Here is a 19801-nt window from a genome sequence, read left to right as displayed (position 1 = left end):
AATCTTTCTCCTGTGACATTTTCTGGGTGAGGCTGAGGACTTTTTGAAGTACCCTCATATTTGGAAAATAAGCAAACATTTGTATGTAATGCATTCTATAACAGACAAAAAAAAGAAAGAATGCTGGCTGTCAGAGATTAGCTCCAGATGCAAGACAAATTCTCTAGAGGAATTGTTTCAGGTTCTCCAAGATGCTTCGAACAACATCCCGATGACTAGTCTCATGTTACTGTCTGAAGTGTTCTGATGTGTTTTTAAATCCACCAGATATTGACTTTTTGATCTGATTCCATTATTTCTAAAGGCATCTTCACTTCACAGCATTACTTTGCATGTGCCTAAGACTTTTTGCACCGTACTGTATAGTGGATTGGTGAGGGGAAGGGTGCCAAAAGTTTTTCTACACCATGCATTTCATCCATTTTAATAATTGATAACTAACTGTGCAGAAGAATTTCCAGAAAACTGTCCATGTCCACTACTCGAACAAGGCTTTTTAGTCCCACACTTGGAAAGTTATGAACACGGTGTTACGGTTCCCTATGGCTGCAACAAGGGCCTGAAACCTGCTCTGGAAACCTGGTGGGGAGAGATAACATGCAACAATGGCGTATGGTCACACCAACCTGAGTGTATCGGTGAGTAATTTACCAATGAATAACAACACCAGTACAATGCTTCAAAATGATTAAGGTGTTTTTGATATTCTGCTGGTTAGTTTGTTTTACTAATCATGTAATATTTATACTGTTATTCAGGGCATGTGCAGACACAAGTTAGGTTGCCATTAGAACACTGGATTTTAAGAATATAGTCTGACCAGGACAGGAAAAGTACATTTTCAGTTTTAGAGGACCAGTCATTTCAAGAAACGTTGTTTCTTTTCATTTCAAGAAATATTATTAGCATATTGCTTATCCTACGTGTATTACATCACTCTACCCAATGGAGAATGAGCATTGAATATGGTTTACAATATTGCATGGTTGTTGAGACAACATGACATCACACGTCGGAGACGTAAAACTTCTGCACTAGTGAGCGAGTGACTGTGACGATTTGTAAACAAGCATGGCCACCAGGTTTACTTAGTTAAATGCAGAAGATTTGAGAGAATTTTGAAAGAGAAAGACACGTTGAACACCCAAAAGTAATGTGTATGGACAATAATCATAATATTGTCTGGCTTTTCTTTGTGGGCTATCAGATATATTCCATTCAGCTGCTCATCTTCGACTCGTTCAGTATCATGCTATTTGAATGGAATATATCTGACATACCACAGAAAAAAGCCAGCCAATATTATTTAATTATCTCATTACATTCCTGTCAAAGGGTGGGATATACCTGTATTTGGCAGCAAGAGAACAGAAAAGACAGTTCTTGAAGAAGTTGATGTGTTGGAAGCAGGAAAAATGGGCAAGTGTAAGGATCTGAGCGACTTTGACAAATTGTGATGGCGAGATGACTGGGTCTGACGAAGCATCTTCAAAATGGCACATCTTGTGGGGTGTTCCTGGTATGCAGTGGTTAGTATCAAACAAAAGTGGACCAAGGAAGGAGAACCGGCGACAGGGTCATGGGTGTCAAAGGCTCACTGAAGGCTCGTCCATATGATCCAATCCCATAGAAGAGCTACTGTAGCACAATCTGTTGAAAAAGTTAATGCTGACACCTTTCTGTTTTAGCCAGCTTTAACTTTTTCAGTACTTTGTGCTCCAGAAGCTCTTTTATGGGATTGGACTATATGGGCTCTCCTTTGTGCCCCATGCGAATCAATGAGCCTTCGACAACCATGACCCTGTCGCTGGTTCACTGGTCATCCTTTGGATCCTTGGACCACTTTTGTTTTGTACTAACCACTGCATGCCAGGAACACCCCACAAGATGTGCCATTTTGGAGATGCTCAGTCAGACCCAGTCATCTAGCCATCACAATTTGTCAAATTCGCTCAGATCCTTCCACTTGCCCGTTTTTCCTGCTTCCAACACATCAACTTCGTCAAGAACTGACTGTTCTCTTCTCTTGCTGCCTAATACAGGTATATCCCACCCCCTGATAGGTGCCACTGTAATGAGATAATCAACGTTGTTCACTTCACCCATCAGTGGGTTTAATGTTATAGCTGATTCATGTATAATGCAGGCTTGTAGTACTTGAGTCCAGGACTCTGACTCGAGTCTGACTCATGCCCTAATTTCAAGGACTCGTGACTTGACTTGGACTTGAGCACTGATGACTTGGACTCAGACTCGTGCATTAACTGCATCAGGACTCATAAATTGGAGACGAGGACTCGGATTTTTTCTTTATTTTTTGTAACATGCCATAATAATTTGGCATAAGATATTTATATCTACATTAATTTTTTGTACTAATTTTGTGTAAGAGTGTCACACCTGCGCACCTTGGCGCGTGCATCAGATAGACACTCAGGCGTGCTCCGGACAGCACGTGTGCCAAGCAGACTCTTGTATGCGCGCCATAAACGACTCACACCTGTACAGGATTAAGGCACAATCAGCGCACCTATATAAAAACTGTGAAAACGCACTTACTTTGTGAAGTATTGAGTTGTGTTGCTGACACGTTACCGAGCCTTATTTCCTTGTTTGGGTTCCTGATCCCTGATTTCACGTTTCTCGTCTTTGATTCTGCCAAGTCTACGATAGCCTGTTTGTACCTCGCTCGACCTATTGCCTGTTTCACCGTTTTACGATTTTGCCTGCTTTTCTGGATTGTTTTCCCGTCTTCACTTGGATTAATAAACACACCTTGTGCACTTACATCCATCTCCCAACCATCTCTGACAGAATAATCTACCATCAATCAATGGCAATAATCTACCATCTCCTCCCTTGAGTGTTACATTGCCAAGTGTGAGTGGAATGATTCCAGTGACTAGCAAAGTACGTAATGTTAGTAAATCGTCCATTCATAAACAATGCAATTTTCTGCTTCTTCAAACAACCAATCATCAGAAAGTCTTGTGGGACCTGCACATAAAGCCCAAAGGGTTATTGGGAGGACATTTAAACATTAGAAGTGTCGCTCCAAAAATCGATCAACTTGAAAAATTACTAATGGATTCGAATCTTGATTTCCTCTGCCTGACAGAATCATGGCTGACAGACTCATCATCTGACACGGCATATTTAGTGCCTGGTTTTAATCTTTTCAGAAAAGATCGAAAGTCTGGCAGAGGAGGTGGACTATTGATGTATGTCAAAGACTCCATAAACTGCAGTGAAATTGAATCGAACTGTATGGACATGGAATGCATGGCAGTAAGAATGATCTTATCTTCAAATATGTCATTCACTGTCATTTGCATATACTATAGACCACCTGCATCAAATACTATGTTCTATGAACACCGAAGACATATTTTGAAAGAAGTGAACACAAATAAAGAATTAATTTTACTTGAAGACTTTAACATAAATTGGACTGATAAGTCGAAAAGAAAGAAACTTAAAGACTTAACAAATCAATTTAACCTCACACAATTAATTCAAGGTCCTACCAGAATTACACCATCAACACAAACACAGATTGATTTAATATTTAGTAACAAACCAGAAAGAATAATAAAAACATTCAATTTCTTGACCGGATTATCAGATCATAATTTGACATTGATATCAAGGAAATTAACAAAACAAAGGTTTATGTACCGGCAGGAAAGTAGAAGGATCTTAAAAATTGTACCAAAGAGGCTCATTGGTGAATTTGAACGCCAGCTTAAGCAACTGAATTGGAACGAGATTGGTTCCATTAGGGACCTAGATGATGCTTCTGAGAGATTAATGACCATTATTGATAAAATTAAAAGTGAATTTATTAAAAATATTACATACTCCAGAAAAAAACAAAACTTACTTTGGCTTAGTGAACAAGTTTGGAACTTAATGAGGCAAAGGGATCATGCATTGAAAACTGCACTTAAGTCTGGATTACCCAACGATAGGAGAATTTTTCAGCAGTTGCACAATGAAGTGGTACATGACTTGAGAAAGGCTAAAGCACTTTTTTTTATTAACATTATAAATGAATCAAAGGGTAATTACAAGAAAATTTGGCAAAATATTAATAGAGTTTTAAAGAAAGACAATAATAAAAGAGATAAAGGGTATGAATTACAAGTGCAGGGTACTATAATTCAAGGTAAAGTCCAAATTTCTTCTGTGTTTAATAGTTACTTTATTGATTCAGTTCAAAATCTAGCACTAGGCTTTGGTCCAAGAGAGAAGGTCATTATATTACCAAATAATGATCTATCATTGTTTAACATCTTAGAAGTACCAGAATCATCTGTAACTAAAATCTTAAACCAGTTTAAGAACTCTAGGCAAAAGATATTTTTGACTGTGATTGTGCATTTGTTAGGAAGTACGCAAACATTTTCTCTTCTCCAGTTACTCACTTGGTCAATCTGTCCATTAAACAAAGTTATTTTCCTAATGCCTGGAAGACAGCAGTAATAACCCCTATCTTTAAATCAGGTGATGTAACTGATGTTACAAATTATAGACCCATTAGCATTCTTCCAGCCATCTCTAAGGTATCTGAAAGAGTGGTCTGTGACCAGTTGATAGCCTATTTAGATGGTAATTTTCCACTACACCCCATGCAGTTTGGATTTAGGAAGAATCATTCAACAGAAACAGCACTTTGTTATTTTTTTGAGCAAATTAAATCCAGACTTGACAGGGGAGGTGTTGTTGGTGCTGTCTTCCTTGATTTTAAAAAGGTGTTTGACACAGTTAATCACAATGTTCTATTAAACAACTCTCAAAGTTCAATCTTTCTTCTAACGCTCTGACATGGATGGACTCTTACTTTGATTCAAGAAAGCAGTGTACAAGAATTATGGACACATGCTCTCCCCTATCTAATAGCACCATTGGAGTCCCCCAGGGGTCGATTTTAGGGCCGATTTTATTTAGTCTATATATTAATGACTTACCTTTGATATGCCCAGAAGTTTACATTCAGATGTATGCAGATGACACAGTTATTTACACACATGCCAAAACGAGTGAACAAGCTGCAACACAACTCACAGCAGCGTTAAATAAAGTGTCTGATTGGCTGACAGTTAACTGTCTTACTCTTAATGTGAGCAAAACAGTAGCCATGTATTTTTCCATCAAGAGGCATGACCCAAAACAACAACCCAATATCCTTAAGGGAGAGGTGATAAATACTGTTGATAATTTTAAGTATCTGGGTGTTATCGTTGATTCTAACTTAACTTTTAAAAAGCACATAAAAAAGACATCCAAAAGTGTCAGAGCTAGTCTAGCTAATTTTAGGCATATCAGGCACCAATTGCCCTTACCTGCTGCTAAACTGTTTTTACATTCTATGATTTTTTCTCATCTACCTTATTGCTCTACAAGTTGGTCCCAGGTAGGGGTGACCATCTTACAACCTTTAGCCACCCTCTACAAACAGGCTTTAAAAGTTATTGATAAAAAACCAAGAAATTACCATCATTGTGCCATCATAACAAAACACAACTTACTAACCTTTGAGAGTTTTATCTGTTTTGCTGATATGTGCTTGATGTATAAACTTATCCATGATCTTGCACCACCACCTCTCAAGCAATACACATCACTTTGCAGAGATAAATTAAGGCCAGTGGCGGATTTAGCAAATTGGGGGCCCCAGGCGAAGGTATGTATGGGGCCCCCCTCATCCAATCTGAAACAACAAAAAAAAACTGTACTGACTGCATGGTGGATAGGCAGGTAAAGCTAATCTATAGGGAAGTAAAGGTTGGAGAGGAGAAAAAAAAACATTCCCCTTTAAACCCTGCATACACTTCTTTACTCCAAAATGAAGATGGAAAGCAGAGAACACACAAAGTGTAGCACTGCACAAACTAATAGTCATGATGGAACCCAACAGAGAATAAGATTTCAGAGAACATCTGTCTTTGCCAAAATGCCAGGAAAACCAGCACTGTTTATTTTTTTAAAGATCAGAACATTTCAAACATTCTATAAATAAAACTATGTACATGATTTTGTGTGTGTGTGTGTGTGTGTGTGTGTGTGTGTGTGTGTGTGTGTGTGTGAGTGAGTGAGTGTTTGTGTGTGTGTGTGTGTGTGTGAGTGAGTTAGTGTGTGTGTGTGTGTGTGTGTGTGTGTGTGTGTGTGTGTGTGTGTGTGTGTGTGAGTGAGTGAGTGAGTGAATGAGTGTGTGTGTGTGTGTGTGTGTGTGTGTGTGTGTGTGTGTGTGTGTGTGTGAGTGAGTGAGTGAGTGAATGAGTGTGTGTGTGTGTGTGTGTGTGTGTGTGTGTGTGTGTGTGTGTGTGTGTGTGTGAGAGAGAGAGAGAGAGAGAGAGAGAGAGAGAGAGAGTGAGTGAGTGAGTGAGTGAGTGAGGGGAGGTAAGAAGTGTGGACTGAGGAGAGATGAGGTGGCATTTGGCTCTAAGCAACTCCATATCCATGTGAATGTATGTGTCAGTGAGTGAGTGAGAGAGAATGAGACAGTGTGAGAGAGAGAGTGTTCTGTGTGTGTGAGACAGAGAGGGTGAGTGAATGAATGAGAGAGTCTATGAGAGAGAAAAGAGAGATTGTTCTCCACATCACAGAGTCCTACTTGTTGATGTCTTCTCACAGGTCTTCACACGTACATGGTGCACAGCCAGATGTAGGAAAATGTAAAATAATAATAAAAAAATTGTCACCAACTAACAATATGGTCATCATCATCGGTGTCAAAATGACCATCACTGGATAACTCTTCCACCTCATTTGTGTCAACGTTGACACTGTCGGTGATGGAAGGTGGCAACAACGTGTCTTGCTTGACGTTATCCTCCTCAGCTAGTGCCACTTCACAGCAGCTAGCTGCTGTACCGGCATCATGTTCAACATTTTGAATGACGTTGACGTTGTTGTCGCGGTCTCTATTGCTAACAGTAGTTGTAAAAAAAGTTTCCCAACTTAGGCAGCATTGTCACATATTTCTCAGTGTCTTTTCACTTTTTTCTTTTTTTTTTTGATCCGCTTGGGTAACTCCTTTTCATTTTCGCGTTGTTCAGACTCCGGTCACTATGTGTTTACCTTTCGCACTGCGCTGTGCAGCGTTATGGACTAGTCCATTACATTGTGAAAGTATGGGGTGTATGTGTAGGGACAGATAACCATGAACTGGACATTTTAACTACTACTTCAACGTATTTCTTAGGAATATTAGTAAAATGTACTTTTTTCAAAAGTACTTTTGAAGTCTTCATGAATCATGATAAGGGGCTTTTTCTTTTTTTGAGGTTGGTTGGGGCCCCCCTACTACGACCGCTGGTGGGGGGCCCCAAGCAGCCGCCTACCTATGCCTCTATGTTAAGACTGCCCCTGATTAAGGCTACATCCACACGACAATGGCAACGAGATTTTTTTTTTAATATCGCGTCCACATGGGCAACGGATCAGTAAAATATCAGGTACATATGGCAACACAACGCTTGCTGAAAACGATGCAATACACATGCCACACCTCTATGTGTGCTGTAAGACGGTCCCATTGGAGACACCAGAACAATAGAAGAAGTAGATGCATGCGCATAAACCCCTTCTTCTGTAGCATCAGCCACATAAAATTTTGCTTATTAATCAGTATCGTAAAATAGTATCTATTGTCTAAGACACTTATTTATATTTCATATTAAAACGTCTATGTAAATTAATACATAGAAAGCCTGGCCAGGCGCTGAACGTTCTTCTGCCTTCACTTTAAGAGAAATTCAGGGCGAGCATGAGCCTAGGTTCTTCCCTGTCACTGTCACATGCACACACCTTCTCACTCCCTATCCTATGGATATAGTCCCTTTAAATCACATGCTCGTTTTTTGAATGGAGACGCGGAAAGAGGAATGAACGGGGGTAGATGGAAGCCGGTATGCCAACATTCTGAGATCCTCCAGAATTCTTTAATGGTCCGGAATAAATTGAATGCTACACGTTGATGGATTACTTTGTTCTTCTACGCCCTTTTTGAGGAATGTACTGTCGGACTTTAACCAACATCTGAAGAGGTGAGATCGCTCCTTTTTTTTCCTATTTTTGCTGGCGGGATTGCTTTTATTTTTGGAACGCGCACAAGCAGTGCACGGTTTTGGTTATACTGCTTCCGCAGTGTTTGGACTAAAGACTCTGCCCTAAGGGCTATTCTCTCTCTCTCTCTCTCTCTCTCTCTCACTTTGCACCATTACACAATAAATATTCACAGTGAAAATATTTTGTAAGCGCGTTTCATGAACCAAGTTATAGAATTTGTTGACAACTCGCATCGAGTTCGTTACACTTCTACCTGGCGTGAAGCACATGTGGTTGTGATGTCATCGTCAACAAATCCGTTCTACTCATCCAGACGACTTCGCAACGGTGCCATTGCCAGATTTTTCCACTCTGGAACCCGTTCTCAAAAGATTTCGTTTTGGGGCACCCAAAACGTCGGTGCCGTGTGGACGCCAGGCCAACACGATAAACAATTTTATCAGATTCACCTGAATCCGTTGCCGTGTGGACAGGGCCTAAGGGTCTCTAGGTCTTCAGTGAGAGGTGATTGTTATGGGAGTTTCAGGAAGACTTCATTTGGCTGATCAGCTTTCTCTATCAGTGCAGTAGAAAAATGGAACTCAATTCCAGCTCATATTAGAGACTGTACAAGTTTCAGCCAATTTAAAAAATCCTTGAAGATATGGCTGAAGGCTTATCAAAGATGTGATTATTAATTTATTATTTTGTGATGTGTGCTGCCTATATTGCCTGTATTATACTGCCTGTATTGATGGTAGTGTCCTGTGTAGGTGTGTTGTCCTTGTGCCATCGTTACATGTTGTGATGTTGTGTTGTCCTAGTATGATGTTGCTGTTTTTAGTGTATATAGTCATAATGGCAATAGTAGTGTATGTATTGTCTATATTGTTTTATTGTTTGTTTATTTGTTTTAAGCCCCCTGCCCAGGGACCGCAGATGAAAATTAGCTGTATAGCTAACTCTGGTATGGGACTTGTTCTGTACATGGCCCCTGTTAAATAAACTAATAAACTAAACTAACTAATACTTCGCACCCGCTGACAAAGAGAAGCACATTCACCTGTTCATACGTCATGTTCAGGAAAAAACTAATGTTAATGGTGCTGAAACAGACACCATCAAATGGTGCGGTTGGAGTCTTGTTCTCGGACTCGACTTGGATCAATAGTGGACTTGACTTGAAATTTTTTTAATGACTTGGACTTGAACACTGGGGACTCGAAACTGGACTCAGACTCGAGGTTTAGTGACTCGACTACAACACTGGTATAATGTATGTAAAGTTATAAAATAATATAGAAAGGTGCTTGTGTTTTGTTGTTCTAGATAATACATCATGTATTTCCTCACTGTTGCATGTGCCAAACGCCAAGCCTTCACACAACTTAAAACCATTCTATAATCATGATGACACTATTAGATTTGAATGTGAAGACGGCTATGAGTTTGAAGGAAGAAGCTCAGAAGCCCAGTGTGTATCTGGAACTTGGAGGCTGCCAGTGTGTAAACGTAAGTGTCCTCATAGCAAACGTGCCTCATATTTCTGAACAATATTGTGTTATTATAAAACAAAGGTTTTTATTCTGCAGGAAGTCCCAACACTTGTGGTCCTCCTCCTCGGGTTTACAACGGAATCATCAAAAAAGCTTACCGGAGTGCTTTCTATCATGGCGAGTGGCTTGAGTATGTTTGTGCAGAAGGTTATAAGCTAGTTGGAGACAGATATAACACGTGTAACGATGGCAGGTGGTCCAGAGAAATTAAGTGTGGTAAGATTCTCACATACTGCTACTGTACTTTTTTGTTTTGGGATTATCATGTTTTACACATGATTAATCTATTTGATTGTTTTGATTTGCTCAGAAGTCCAAACGTTAAACGGAAATTTTATGGATAAAAGGAAAGACAAAAAGAGAAATTGTATAAAAACGATTTAAAAAGCACACTTTGTCCTTTCTATCACGTACAAATTTTTTCCCATATTGTCAACGAGTACTGTACAATTTCACTAAAACCAAAAGTTGTCCCATGTTATAGCTGTGCTGGGAAAGCATCACATCTGGAGCACATGAGTGTGGCTCACACTGTAACACTACTCCACAATCACCTTGTGGATTTACTCGTGAAAAATCAATCTTAAAATGAAACAATTGTTCATTCGCAAGTTGACGTGATACGTTTTTGAAAATGTAAAAAAAAATCAGGATTGGTGTTGATACAGTTACCATGGTTTAACAAGAATTCTGTGACCTTTAAAAAAAAAGGTAGCATGCAATCATTTATGCAATTTGTATCAACCATAATTGCTTGATAAATAGGCCATATTTTTAAGTGGTGCTTGAAAGTTTGTGAATCCTTTAGAATTTTCTATATTTCTGCGTAAATATGACTCAAAACACCATCAGGTTTCTCCGCAAGTCCAAAAAGTAGATAAAGAGAACCTCCTGAAACAAATGAGACAAAAAATATTATACTTGGTCATTTATTTATTTCTTTATGTGTTGAGGAAAATTATTCAGTATTAAATATTAGTGAGTGGCAAAAGTATGTGCACCTCTAGGCTTAGCAGTTAATTTGAAGGTGAAATTAGAGTCAGATGTTTTCACTCAATCAGGTGACAATCAGGTGAGTGTTCCTGCCATTTTGTTTCTATTTAAAGATCAGGGTTCTATCAAAGTCTGATCTTCCCAGCACATGTTTGTGGAAGTATATCATTGCACGAACAAAATACCTCAGAAAAAGAGTTGTTGATGCTCATCAGGGTGGAAAAGCTCACAAAACCATCTCTAAAGAGTTTGGACTCCACCAATCAGACAGATGGAGATGATCAGAAGTGAATTAAACCATATTTGTATGCACATAAATAAATAAATTCAAAATTAAAGCCATGTATAAATGTTCTGTTTTTGGTTCTAGTGAAAATAGTGTGCCCTGTCCCATATGTGCCAAACGCCGAACTTGTAGATGACTTAAAAACATCCTATAGTCTTGAAGAAACTGTTCAATTTGAATGTGACCGTGGCTATGAGTTTGAAGGAGTAGATTATGCACGGTGTGAAGATGGAATTTGGAAGCTTCCAGTGTGTATACGTAAGTGTCCTCACTGCAGACATGACTAATATTCCTGAACAACACTGTGATTATAAAATAAGGATGAGAATTTTATTTCACAGGAAAACCTTACACATGTGATTCTGCTCGCCTGTAATAGCAGAAAAGGCAAAAAAAAAAAAGCAAGACCAGAATTCTCTCATGGTAATTGTCACATTTATGTACATAGGTGCTCAGCACGTGCAGTGCACACCACAAACTGCTCAAGCTGTTTGTGCTAATTGCCATGCACCTGTTCCTCATTAGAGTGCAATCACAGCGCATGCTGATAAGGACTCTCTCAACATAGACTTTGCGAAGTATATGCGCTGTACCTTGTGTCTCATGTTACAGTGTTTTTGTTTAGTGCATTGCCCTCTTGGCTTTGACCCATGTTTGTGTTTTGGATTTTGCCTTTCATATTTAAGTTATTCCATGAAATTGAGTCATACATGAGCTGATAGCTGAGTTGGCTATAAGCGATGAACGATGAGATTGAGTGGAATAACTGTTTTATTCTATCAACGTTCACTGGATTTTGAGAAACACAGCATTTTTATTTTTTGTAAATTTGATAAATAACGTTATACAAAATGTCTGACAAAATCATGTCCACTTAGAATCTAAACAAACCAGTGAAATGACAGTAGCAATTTGTGAAAAAATATGATAATAATAATTCTTGAAAAAAAAAAAAAATACTTTCAGTTCCATATTTGTTTGCTTTTTTTGTATTTTTTGGGGCTTTCTTCTTCTTCAGAGATTTTTGGCAGTTGGCAAATCAATTTAAAGGTGCATTACTGCCACTAACTGGCCTGGAGTGTGGAACAGGAGATATTGGAGGGAACTATACCCTTTTAGCTATTTCTGTTTCTTTTAAATACTTTTACAATTTTTGGGGATTTGTATTCGAGTAGAGTTTTTATTTTGTCCACCGTTGGTTCAACAACATACGCCGCCATTTTGTTTTTCTCTACTCACAGGATATGAGCTGATAGCCTAGAAGTAGAGTCACCAATCAGAGCATATGATTGCTCATATCCAGTGAATGGGGACAGAAAAATGCCACTTATACTATCTTTGTGCCTTGCCTGACATTTGCTTCTTATTTGACCATGATTTTGCATGTTGTTTTGGAACTGTTTGCCAGTGTGTTTTCAAATAAATCTTCCTGCACTTACATCCATCAGCCTCCCGGCTACATGACAGTTATACTGACTGCTTAATGCAGCACTGAACAAATTGGTAGCCTGAACATGTGAGACAAGGAGATTTCATGTCCAGCCTATTCTTTTAGTTGCCTGGGAGACAAGTAGCACATGGTAATATTTCTGAATCCAACCACCTGCTGCACTACACACATCGGTAGCTGGTTGGCGATAGAATGGCTTGATGAACCTCATCTCATTATCTCTAGCCGCTTTATCCTGTTCTACAGGGTCGCAGGCAAGCTGGAGCCTATCCCAGCTGACTATGGGTGAAAGGCGGGGTACACCCTGGACAAGTCGCCAGGTCATCACAGGGCTGACACATAGACACAGACAACCATTCACACTCACATTCACACTCACATTCACACCTACGGTCAATTTAGAGTCACCTGTTAACCTAACCTGCATGTCTTTGGACTGTGGGGGAAACCGGAGCACCCGGAGGAAACCCACGCGGACACGGGGAGAACATGCAAACTCCACACAGAAAGGCCCTCGCCGGCCCCAGGGCTCGAACCCAGGACCTTCTTGCTGTGAGGCGACAGCGCTAACCACTACACCACCGTGCCGCCCTTGATGAACCTAAGAAAAATAAAACAAAACAAACAAAATAAAGTACACTGCAAAGTCATCATGTATCTCTCTCCTGCTTACTACAAGCAGTGAAAATCAAGCAGTGAAAATTAAAAGCACATCAGTTAAAGGTAGACTGCCTTTCAGATTTTTCAAGTGCAAGTCATAAAAAAAATTTTCCCTGACACCCAATTATTTTTGTTTAGTGGACTGAAAGCTATTGAATTCAAATCACAGACTTCCAAATTCATTTTTTTAATAGAACAATTAATTAATTTAAAATCATGTGGCCCCAAATTCTCCGCTATTTTTTTTCTGCTTCACCATGACCCAATTCAAGATACTACGTCATGCATCATGTGGTGGGCTTTCCCCGTTTGTGCAAGGCATTGTGGGATACAAATTTGAAACAGGAGAGAAAAATGGAAGACTCGAGTGTGCGAATGAAACATGAAAGACCGACTACAGTAACGTAAAGTGAGAAGAAAAGACGTTATGTTATATACTATGGAAAGGAAACGCAGGACCAAACTAATAAATATCCGTGGTCAGCGAGCACCTTGGTGTGATCAGCTCTTTGTTTAGTGACAGAATAATGAAACTGTCAGTGCACAGTCAAAGGTAAACCTGCGCATGCGCACACGGACTTCCTCTGTCTGCTTGACTACATGATTTCATGCAGGGGCGTGTTTAGCCTATTTTTGGGGGTGCTCAAGCACCCCCAAAAACGAGCTCAGCACCCCCTAGCTCAGCACCCTCAAAAACACTGCTTTTGGACGTAATTTTCAGAAATAAGTGCCCTTGCACACTGCGCAATGAATGTGTGCGCGGGCGTGTGTGTGTTCTTGAATTCACCTGTTACGTGATAGTTCTATGAGCAGTAAAATCCCTCTCCTCCTTGCGTCCCCTCTGATTGGGTTGCCTGTCCGCGTGAGTGCTTGCTACGACATGGTGGGTTTTTTTTAACTGGATTCCACGCCGATGAGGAACTCGAAGTAGCACCTGAGTATTACTGGCATAGCGAGATGTGAAGGTACGGAATAGCTCCAACATTACAAATACAGTAGTAGGTCTTGTTTAATTTAAAATATAACGTAAATATTTGTGTCAGTGGTTGTAAATGTGTAGATATCATAGTTTATTGGGTCAGCTTCTGTTAAAACATTGCATAAGTCTAGTCTTGTCTAGTCTTCTTGTCTAGTTAAGTCTGGTCTAAATGCGGAATAAACGTGGAAACACTGTCGTTCAAGCCAGGTGCCTCTGTCAGCTCTGGGGGCTAAGCACCCCCAAAGATCAGATGCTAGAATCGCCCCTGATTTCATGCACAATATTGGCTCAGGACACACGGAAACTGATTGCCTTGTGGGCTCAGGCTGAACTACAAGGGACTCAGAGGCGGTTTGGCTCCCAGATCCGTGGCACGCAGGCCCACTGGTGTGTGGATATGCCCTGGTGCCTAGAAACTATACCTCCAGCTATGGGTAAAATAGTTCCACTGTCTTGTGGACCCCTCAAGAGAGGGAAAGACCAAGGGCGTAAACCCTGGAAGAAAATCCGGAGCCGGAGTCCCTAAGGCAGCCCGTCGTTGTACGCAGCTTCGTCCTGGCAACTCCTGCGATGTCACTGAAACCATGCGTACTGGCTTCTGCCTTTCCTATGGACCCTTTCAGTGACGTGGAGAGGAGAGACCCGCTGCATGGGTAACAGTCTGTGTCCATACTCATCTACCCAGGCCCAGCATACTGGAGAGGTCACTTCAGCTTCGCTACACAGCATCGACAAAACACAGGAAGCAGCAGAAACCGGTTATAAGTCTTCTGCTTGATTGGCCTAGAGCTAGATGCCAGGGGCTGCTTCCGATGGTGGGAGGGGTCATCAAGCCTCATTGGGCAGCTACTGCCCACCTCAAGCTGGGCAGCCCCCAGCCAGTAAGGTGCTGCCTCGCCACGTTCTGTTAGCCTCACTGGGTGCATGAGGCTTAGGGTGAAAACTGACAAGCAGATCTACAACTGTGCAACAAGTCTACAAAGAAGAAAATCTCGGCCCTCAAGCTGGGCACCTGGAACATGAGAACCATGACGCCAGGTTTCTCCGACAACCTTCAAGATATCAGCGATGCTTGCAAGACCACAGTCATTGACCAAGAGCTGAGCAGACTGCAGATGGACATTGTTGCCCTCCAAGAAACCAGACTCCCGGACTCTGGATCTGTGAGAGAGAAAGACTTCACCTTCTTCTGACAAGGGAAACCAACTGACGAGACCAGAGAGCATGGAGTGGGGTTCGCTGTCAAAAATGGCCTATTGGGTTCTATCATCCCACCCTTAGAAGGAACCAAGCGACTCTTGTTTCTCCAGCTCAATACCCCAGCTGGACCCACCAACCTCATTAGCACTTAAGCCCCAATGCTGATTTCACCTGCTGATGCCAAAGACAAATTCTATGAAAAACTCAACACAGTAATAAACCAGATCCCTGAGAAAGAGTTCCTGTTCATCCTTGGCAAATTCAATGCCAGAGTGGGCACCAACTACAACTCCTGGCCTATGTGTCTCAGTATGTTCAGCACCGGGAGGATGAACGAGACTAGACAATGCCTACTGGAACTCTGCTACAAGCACAACTTGTGTGTCACCAACACCTTTGTGATAATTCCCTGATGTGGGTGGAGTACAGAAGTACAGAAGGTGGGGGCTAGTGTTCAACAATCATTGATTGTTATACCTTTTCAGCTTACTTGCTCAACTAGGACATGAACACACACACACACACACACACACACACACACACAAGTATACACCATCGTGTTCTGGTCCCAACCAGCCCTCCTCTGCGCTCCCACTCCTCTTATGCTCCATTACTGCAAGAAACACACACAAACACACACATTAATTGACACCAGGTGTAATGACTTGGCCACTTACCTTCCCTGACCCTACCCTCCTTTCACAAACTGACGCTCAGCCACGCCCCCGCTGCCACATACCCCCACTGCCCTACTCAGGCCAGGGAGCTGTCCAGCCAGCAGCAGACTCCCCCCAACAGGATAGGAAGTCTGCCACCACCATCTGCATCCCCAGCCTGTGGACCACCTCGAATTTGAATGGCTGGAGGGCGAGATACCAAAGGGTGATCCACGCGTTGGCATCCTTTATGCAGTGGAGCCACTGGACGGGTGCGTGGTCCAAACAGAGGGTGAAAGGGCATCCCAGCAGGTAGTATTGGAGGGCAAGGACCACCCACTTGATGGCCAGACACTCCTTCTCAATGGTGCTGTATTTGATTTCATGCATCGAAAGCCTGCAGCTGATATACAGCATGGGTCGTTCCTCACCCTCCACCTTCTGGGACAGAACAGCCCCCTGTCTGATGTGTCCATCTGTAAAATAAAGGGGAGAGAAAAGTCAGGGGAGTGTAAAAGTGGACCCCCACACAGTGCAGCTTTTACTTTAGAGAAAGTCTGTTGGCATTGCTCTGTCCACTGGACCGGAGCTGGTGCTCCCTTTTTAATGAGATCAGTCAGTGGGTTGGTGATGCCCAAATAATTAGGTATGAACCTACGATAGTAGCCAGCCAGCCGCAGGAACTGTCTCACCCCCTTTTTGATCTTGGACCTCAGGCAGGCTGCAATTGCTGCAGTCTTGCTAATTTGGGGACACACCTGTCCATGACCCAAGTGGAAACCCAGATACCATACTTCCACCTGCCCAATTGCACACTTTTTTGGGTTAGCAGTGAGACCCGCACATCTCAGAGACTTTAAGATGACCCTAAGGTGTTCGAGGTGCCATGGCCAATCATGGCTATAGATAATGATGTCATCAAGGTACACTGCCATGTAGGTGGCTTGAGGGTGGAGAATCCTGTCCATGAGCCGCTGGAATGTCGCGGGAGCCCCAAATAACCCAAAAGGAAGCGTGACAAATTGGTGTAACCCAAACGGTGTGGAAAAGGCCATTTTCTCTCAGGATAGAGGAGTCAAGGGGATCTGCCAATATCCCTTTGTTAGATCCAGTGTCGAATAAAAGCGAGCAGTGCCTAACCAATTGAGCAACTCATCAATGTGAGGCATTGGGTATGCATCAAATTTAGACACCACATTGACTTTTCTGTAGTCCACACAGAGCTGGACTGATCTATTGCAGGAGCCCCAAATAACCCAAAAGGAAGCGTGATGAATTGGTGTAACCCAAACAGTGTGGAAAAGGCCATTTTCACTGTGGGACTCATTGATTACACCCATTTCGAGCATGGCCTTGAGTTCATCCCGGACCACCTGTTTTTTATGCTCAGGCAAGTGGTAAGGGCAGTTCCGCACCACCACCAGGGGCATCTCAATGTGGCGTTCTATGAGGTGGGTGTGACTGGGCAGGGGCGAGAACACATCAGAGAACTCCGTCTGCAACTTGGCCACCTCCGTGAGTTGGGCCAGTGAGAGCTGGTCTTCACAAGGGACCAGAGTGGCTTGAGACGTTAATAATTTTTTTTTTTGTACCTCCGGCCCAAGCTCTGCCTTCTCTGGGACTATCAACACCAACGCCATGGGGACCTCCTCATTCCAATGTTTTAACAGGTTGAGGTGGTAAATTTGCAATGCCCCACCCCTGTCCATACAGTATGCATGGGCAATAATATGAGCACTTTGTCTCCCGGTGTGAATTCTCTAAGGTGCGTGCCCCTGTCATACAGTTGGACTTGACATTCTTGTGCCTGAAACAAATTCTCCTGGGTTAAGTGAGTGTGTGGAGTTTTGCGCGCAGATCGCAAAACATTCAACATATTGAATTTCATTCTTGCTAGGCAAAGGTCCTTCCTCCCAATTTTCATGCAGCATGTCCAAAATGCCATGTGGCTTATGCCCATATAATAATTCGAACGGTGAAAACCCCATGGAGGCTTGCGGCATCTCTTGAACTGCAAATAACAGGGGCTCGAACCATTTATCCCAACTACGCGCATCCTCACTTACAAATTTCCGAATTAAGTTCTTGAGCATCTGATTGAGCTGTTCTACTAAGCCATCCATTTGTGGGTGATAGACACTGGTGCGGATAGGCTGAATTCCCAATAACCCATAAAGTTCGCACAGTGTGTGTGACATAAACGCAGTGCCTTGGTCTGTCAGAATTTCTTTCAGAATCCCAACCTGGGAGATAATACGGAAGAGTGCTTCTGCAATACTGCATGCTGAGATACTGTGGAGAGGCACCATGTCCAGATATCACATTGCATAGTCCACCAGGACTAAAATAAAGCGATATCCCTGTGCTGACCAATCTAATGGCCCGACAAGATCCATCCCAATTCTTTTAAAAGGGGTCTCGATTAGAAGGATAAGGAGCAAAGGTGCTTTTGGAGTGGCCACGGGATTTAGTAATTGGCATTCACAGCATGGCACACACTACTGACGGACATCCCCGCAAATCCCCGGCCAATACACCTGAGCCATTATTCAGGCTTGTGTTTTATCCTACCCTGTCTGGCCATGGGATTAAAGTGAGTCACATGGAATACGAGTTCCCTAAGGCTCTTTGGGATTAATAACAAAGTTATTTGTTCGCCAATTTGAGTGTCCTGTGTCACTTGGTAAAACCTATCCTTAAAGCAGATACAGTGGTGCTTGAAAGTTTGTGAACCCTTTAGAATTTTCTATATTTCTGCATAAATATGACCTAAAACATCATCAGATTTTCACACAAGTCCTAAAAGTAGATAAAAAGAACCCATTTAAACAAATGAGACAAAAATATTATACTTGGTCATTTATTTATTGAGGAAAATTATCCAATATTACATATCTGTGAGTGGCAAAAGTATGTGAACCTCTAGGATTAGCAGTTCATTTGAAGGTGAAATTAGAGTCAGGTGTTTTCAATCAATGGGATGACAATCAGGTGTGAGTGGGCACCCTGTTTTATTTAAAGAACAGGGATCTATCAAAGTCTGATCTTCACAACACATGTTTGTAGAAGTGTATCATGGCACAAACAAAGGAGATTTCTGAGGACCTCAGAAAAAGCATTGTGGATACTCATCAGGCTGGAAAAGGTTACAAAACCATCTCTAAAGAGTTTGGACTCCACCAATCCACAGTCAGACAGATTGTGTACAAATGGATGAAATTCAAGACCATTGTTACCCTCCCCAGGAGTGATCGACCAACAAAGATCACTCCAAGAGCAAGGCGTATAATAGTCAGCGAGGTCACAAAGGACCCCAGGGTAACTTCTAAGCAACTGAAGGCCTCTCTCACATTAGCTAATGTTAATGTTCATGAGTCCACCATCAGGAGAACACTGAACAACAATGGTGTGCATGGCAGGGCTGCAAGGAGAAAGCCACTGCTCTCCAAAAAGAACATTGCTGCTCGTCTGCAGTTTGCTAAAGATCATGTGGACAAGCCAGAAGGCTATTGGAAAAATGTTTTGTGGACGGATGAGACCAAAATAGAACTTTCTGGTTTAAATGAGAAGTGTTATGTTTGGAGAATAGAAAAGACTGCATTCCAGTATAAGAACCTTATCCCATCTGTGAAACATGGTGGTGATAGTATCATGGTTTGGGCCTGTTTTGCTGCATCTGGGCCAGGATGGCTTGCCATCATCGATGGAACAATGAATTCTGAATTATACCAGTGAATTCTAAAGGAAAATGTCAGGACATCTGTCCATGAGCTGAATCTCAAGAGAAGGTGGGTCATGCAGCAAGACAACGACCCTAAGCACACAAGTCGTTCTACCAAAGAATGGTTAAAGAAGAATAAAGTTAATGTTTTGGAATGGCCAAGTCAAAGTCCTGACCTTAATCCAATGGAAATGTTGTGGAAGGACCTGAAGCGAGCAGTTCATGTGAGGAAACCCACCAACATCCCA

At 41.9% G+C, this 19801-nt stretch overlaps 1 protein-coding gene across 1 annotated transcript in view; it reads left to right on the top strand.

Moving 5' to 3' along the window:
* LOC132885888 (complement factor H-like) overlaps positions 1-19801 on the top strand; it is a 34818-nt gene that overhangs the window by 4280 nt on the left and 10737 nt on the right. Inside the window, exons 2-5 of the mRNA XM_060920446.1 lie at positions 450-638; positions 9382-9564; positions 9645-9824; positions 10972-11145. Coding sequence (XP_060776429.1) covers positions 450-638; positions 9382-9564; positions 9645-9824; positions 10972-11145 — 726 coding nt within the window. The remainder of the gene's footprint in view (positions 1-449; positions 639-9381; positions 9565-9644; positions 9825-10971; positions 11146-19801) is intronic.

Source organism: Neoarius graeffei, chromosome 1 (assembly GCF_027579695.1).
Source record: "Neoarius graeffei isolate fNeoGra1 chromosome 1, fNeoGra1.pri, whole genome shotgun sequence".
Taxonomy (NCBI): Eukaryota; Metazoa; Chordata; class Actinopteri; order Siluriformes; family Ariidae; genus Neoarius; species Neoarius graeffei.
The sequence above is the reverse complement of the archived record's forward strand: the minus strand, read 5'-3'. Positions and strand labels throughout refer to the sequence as shown.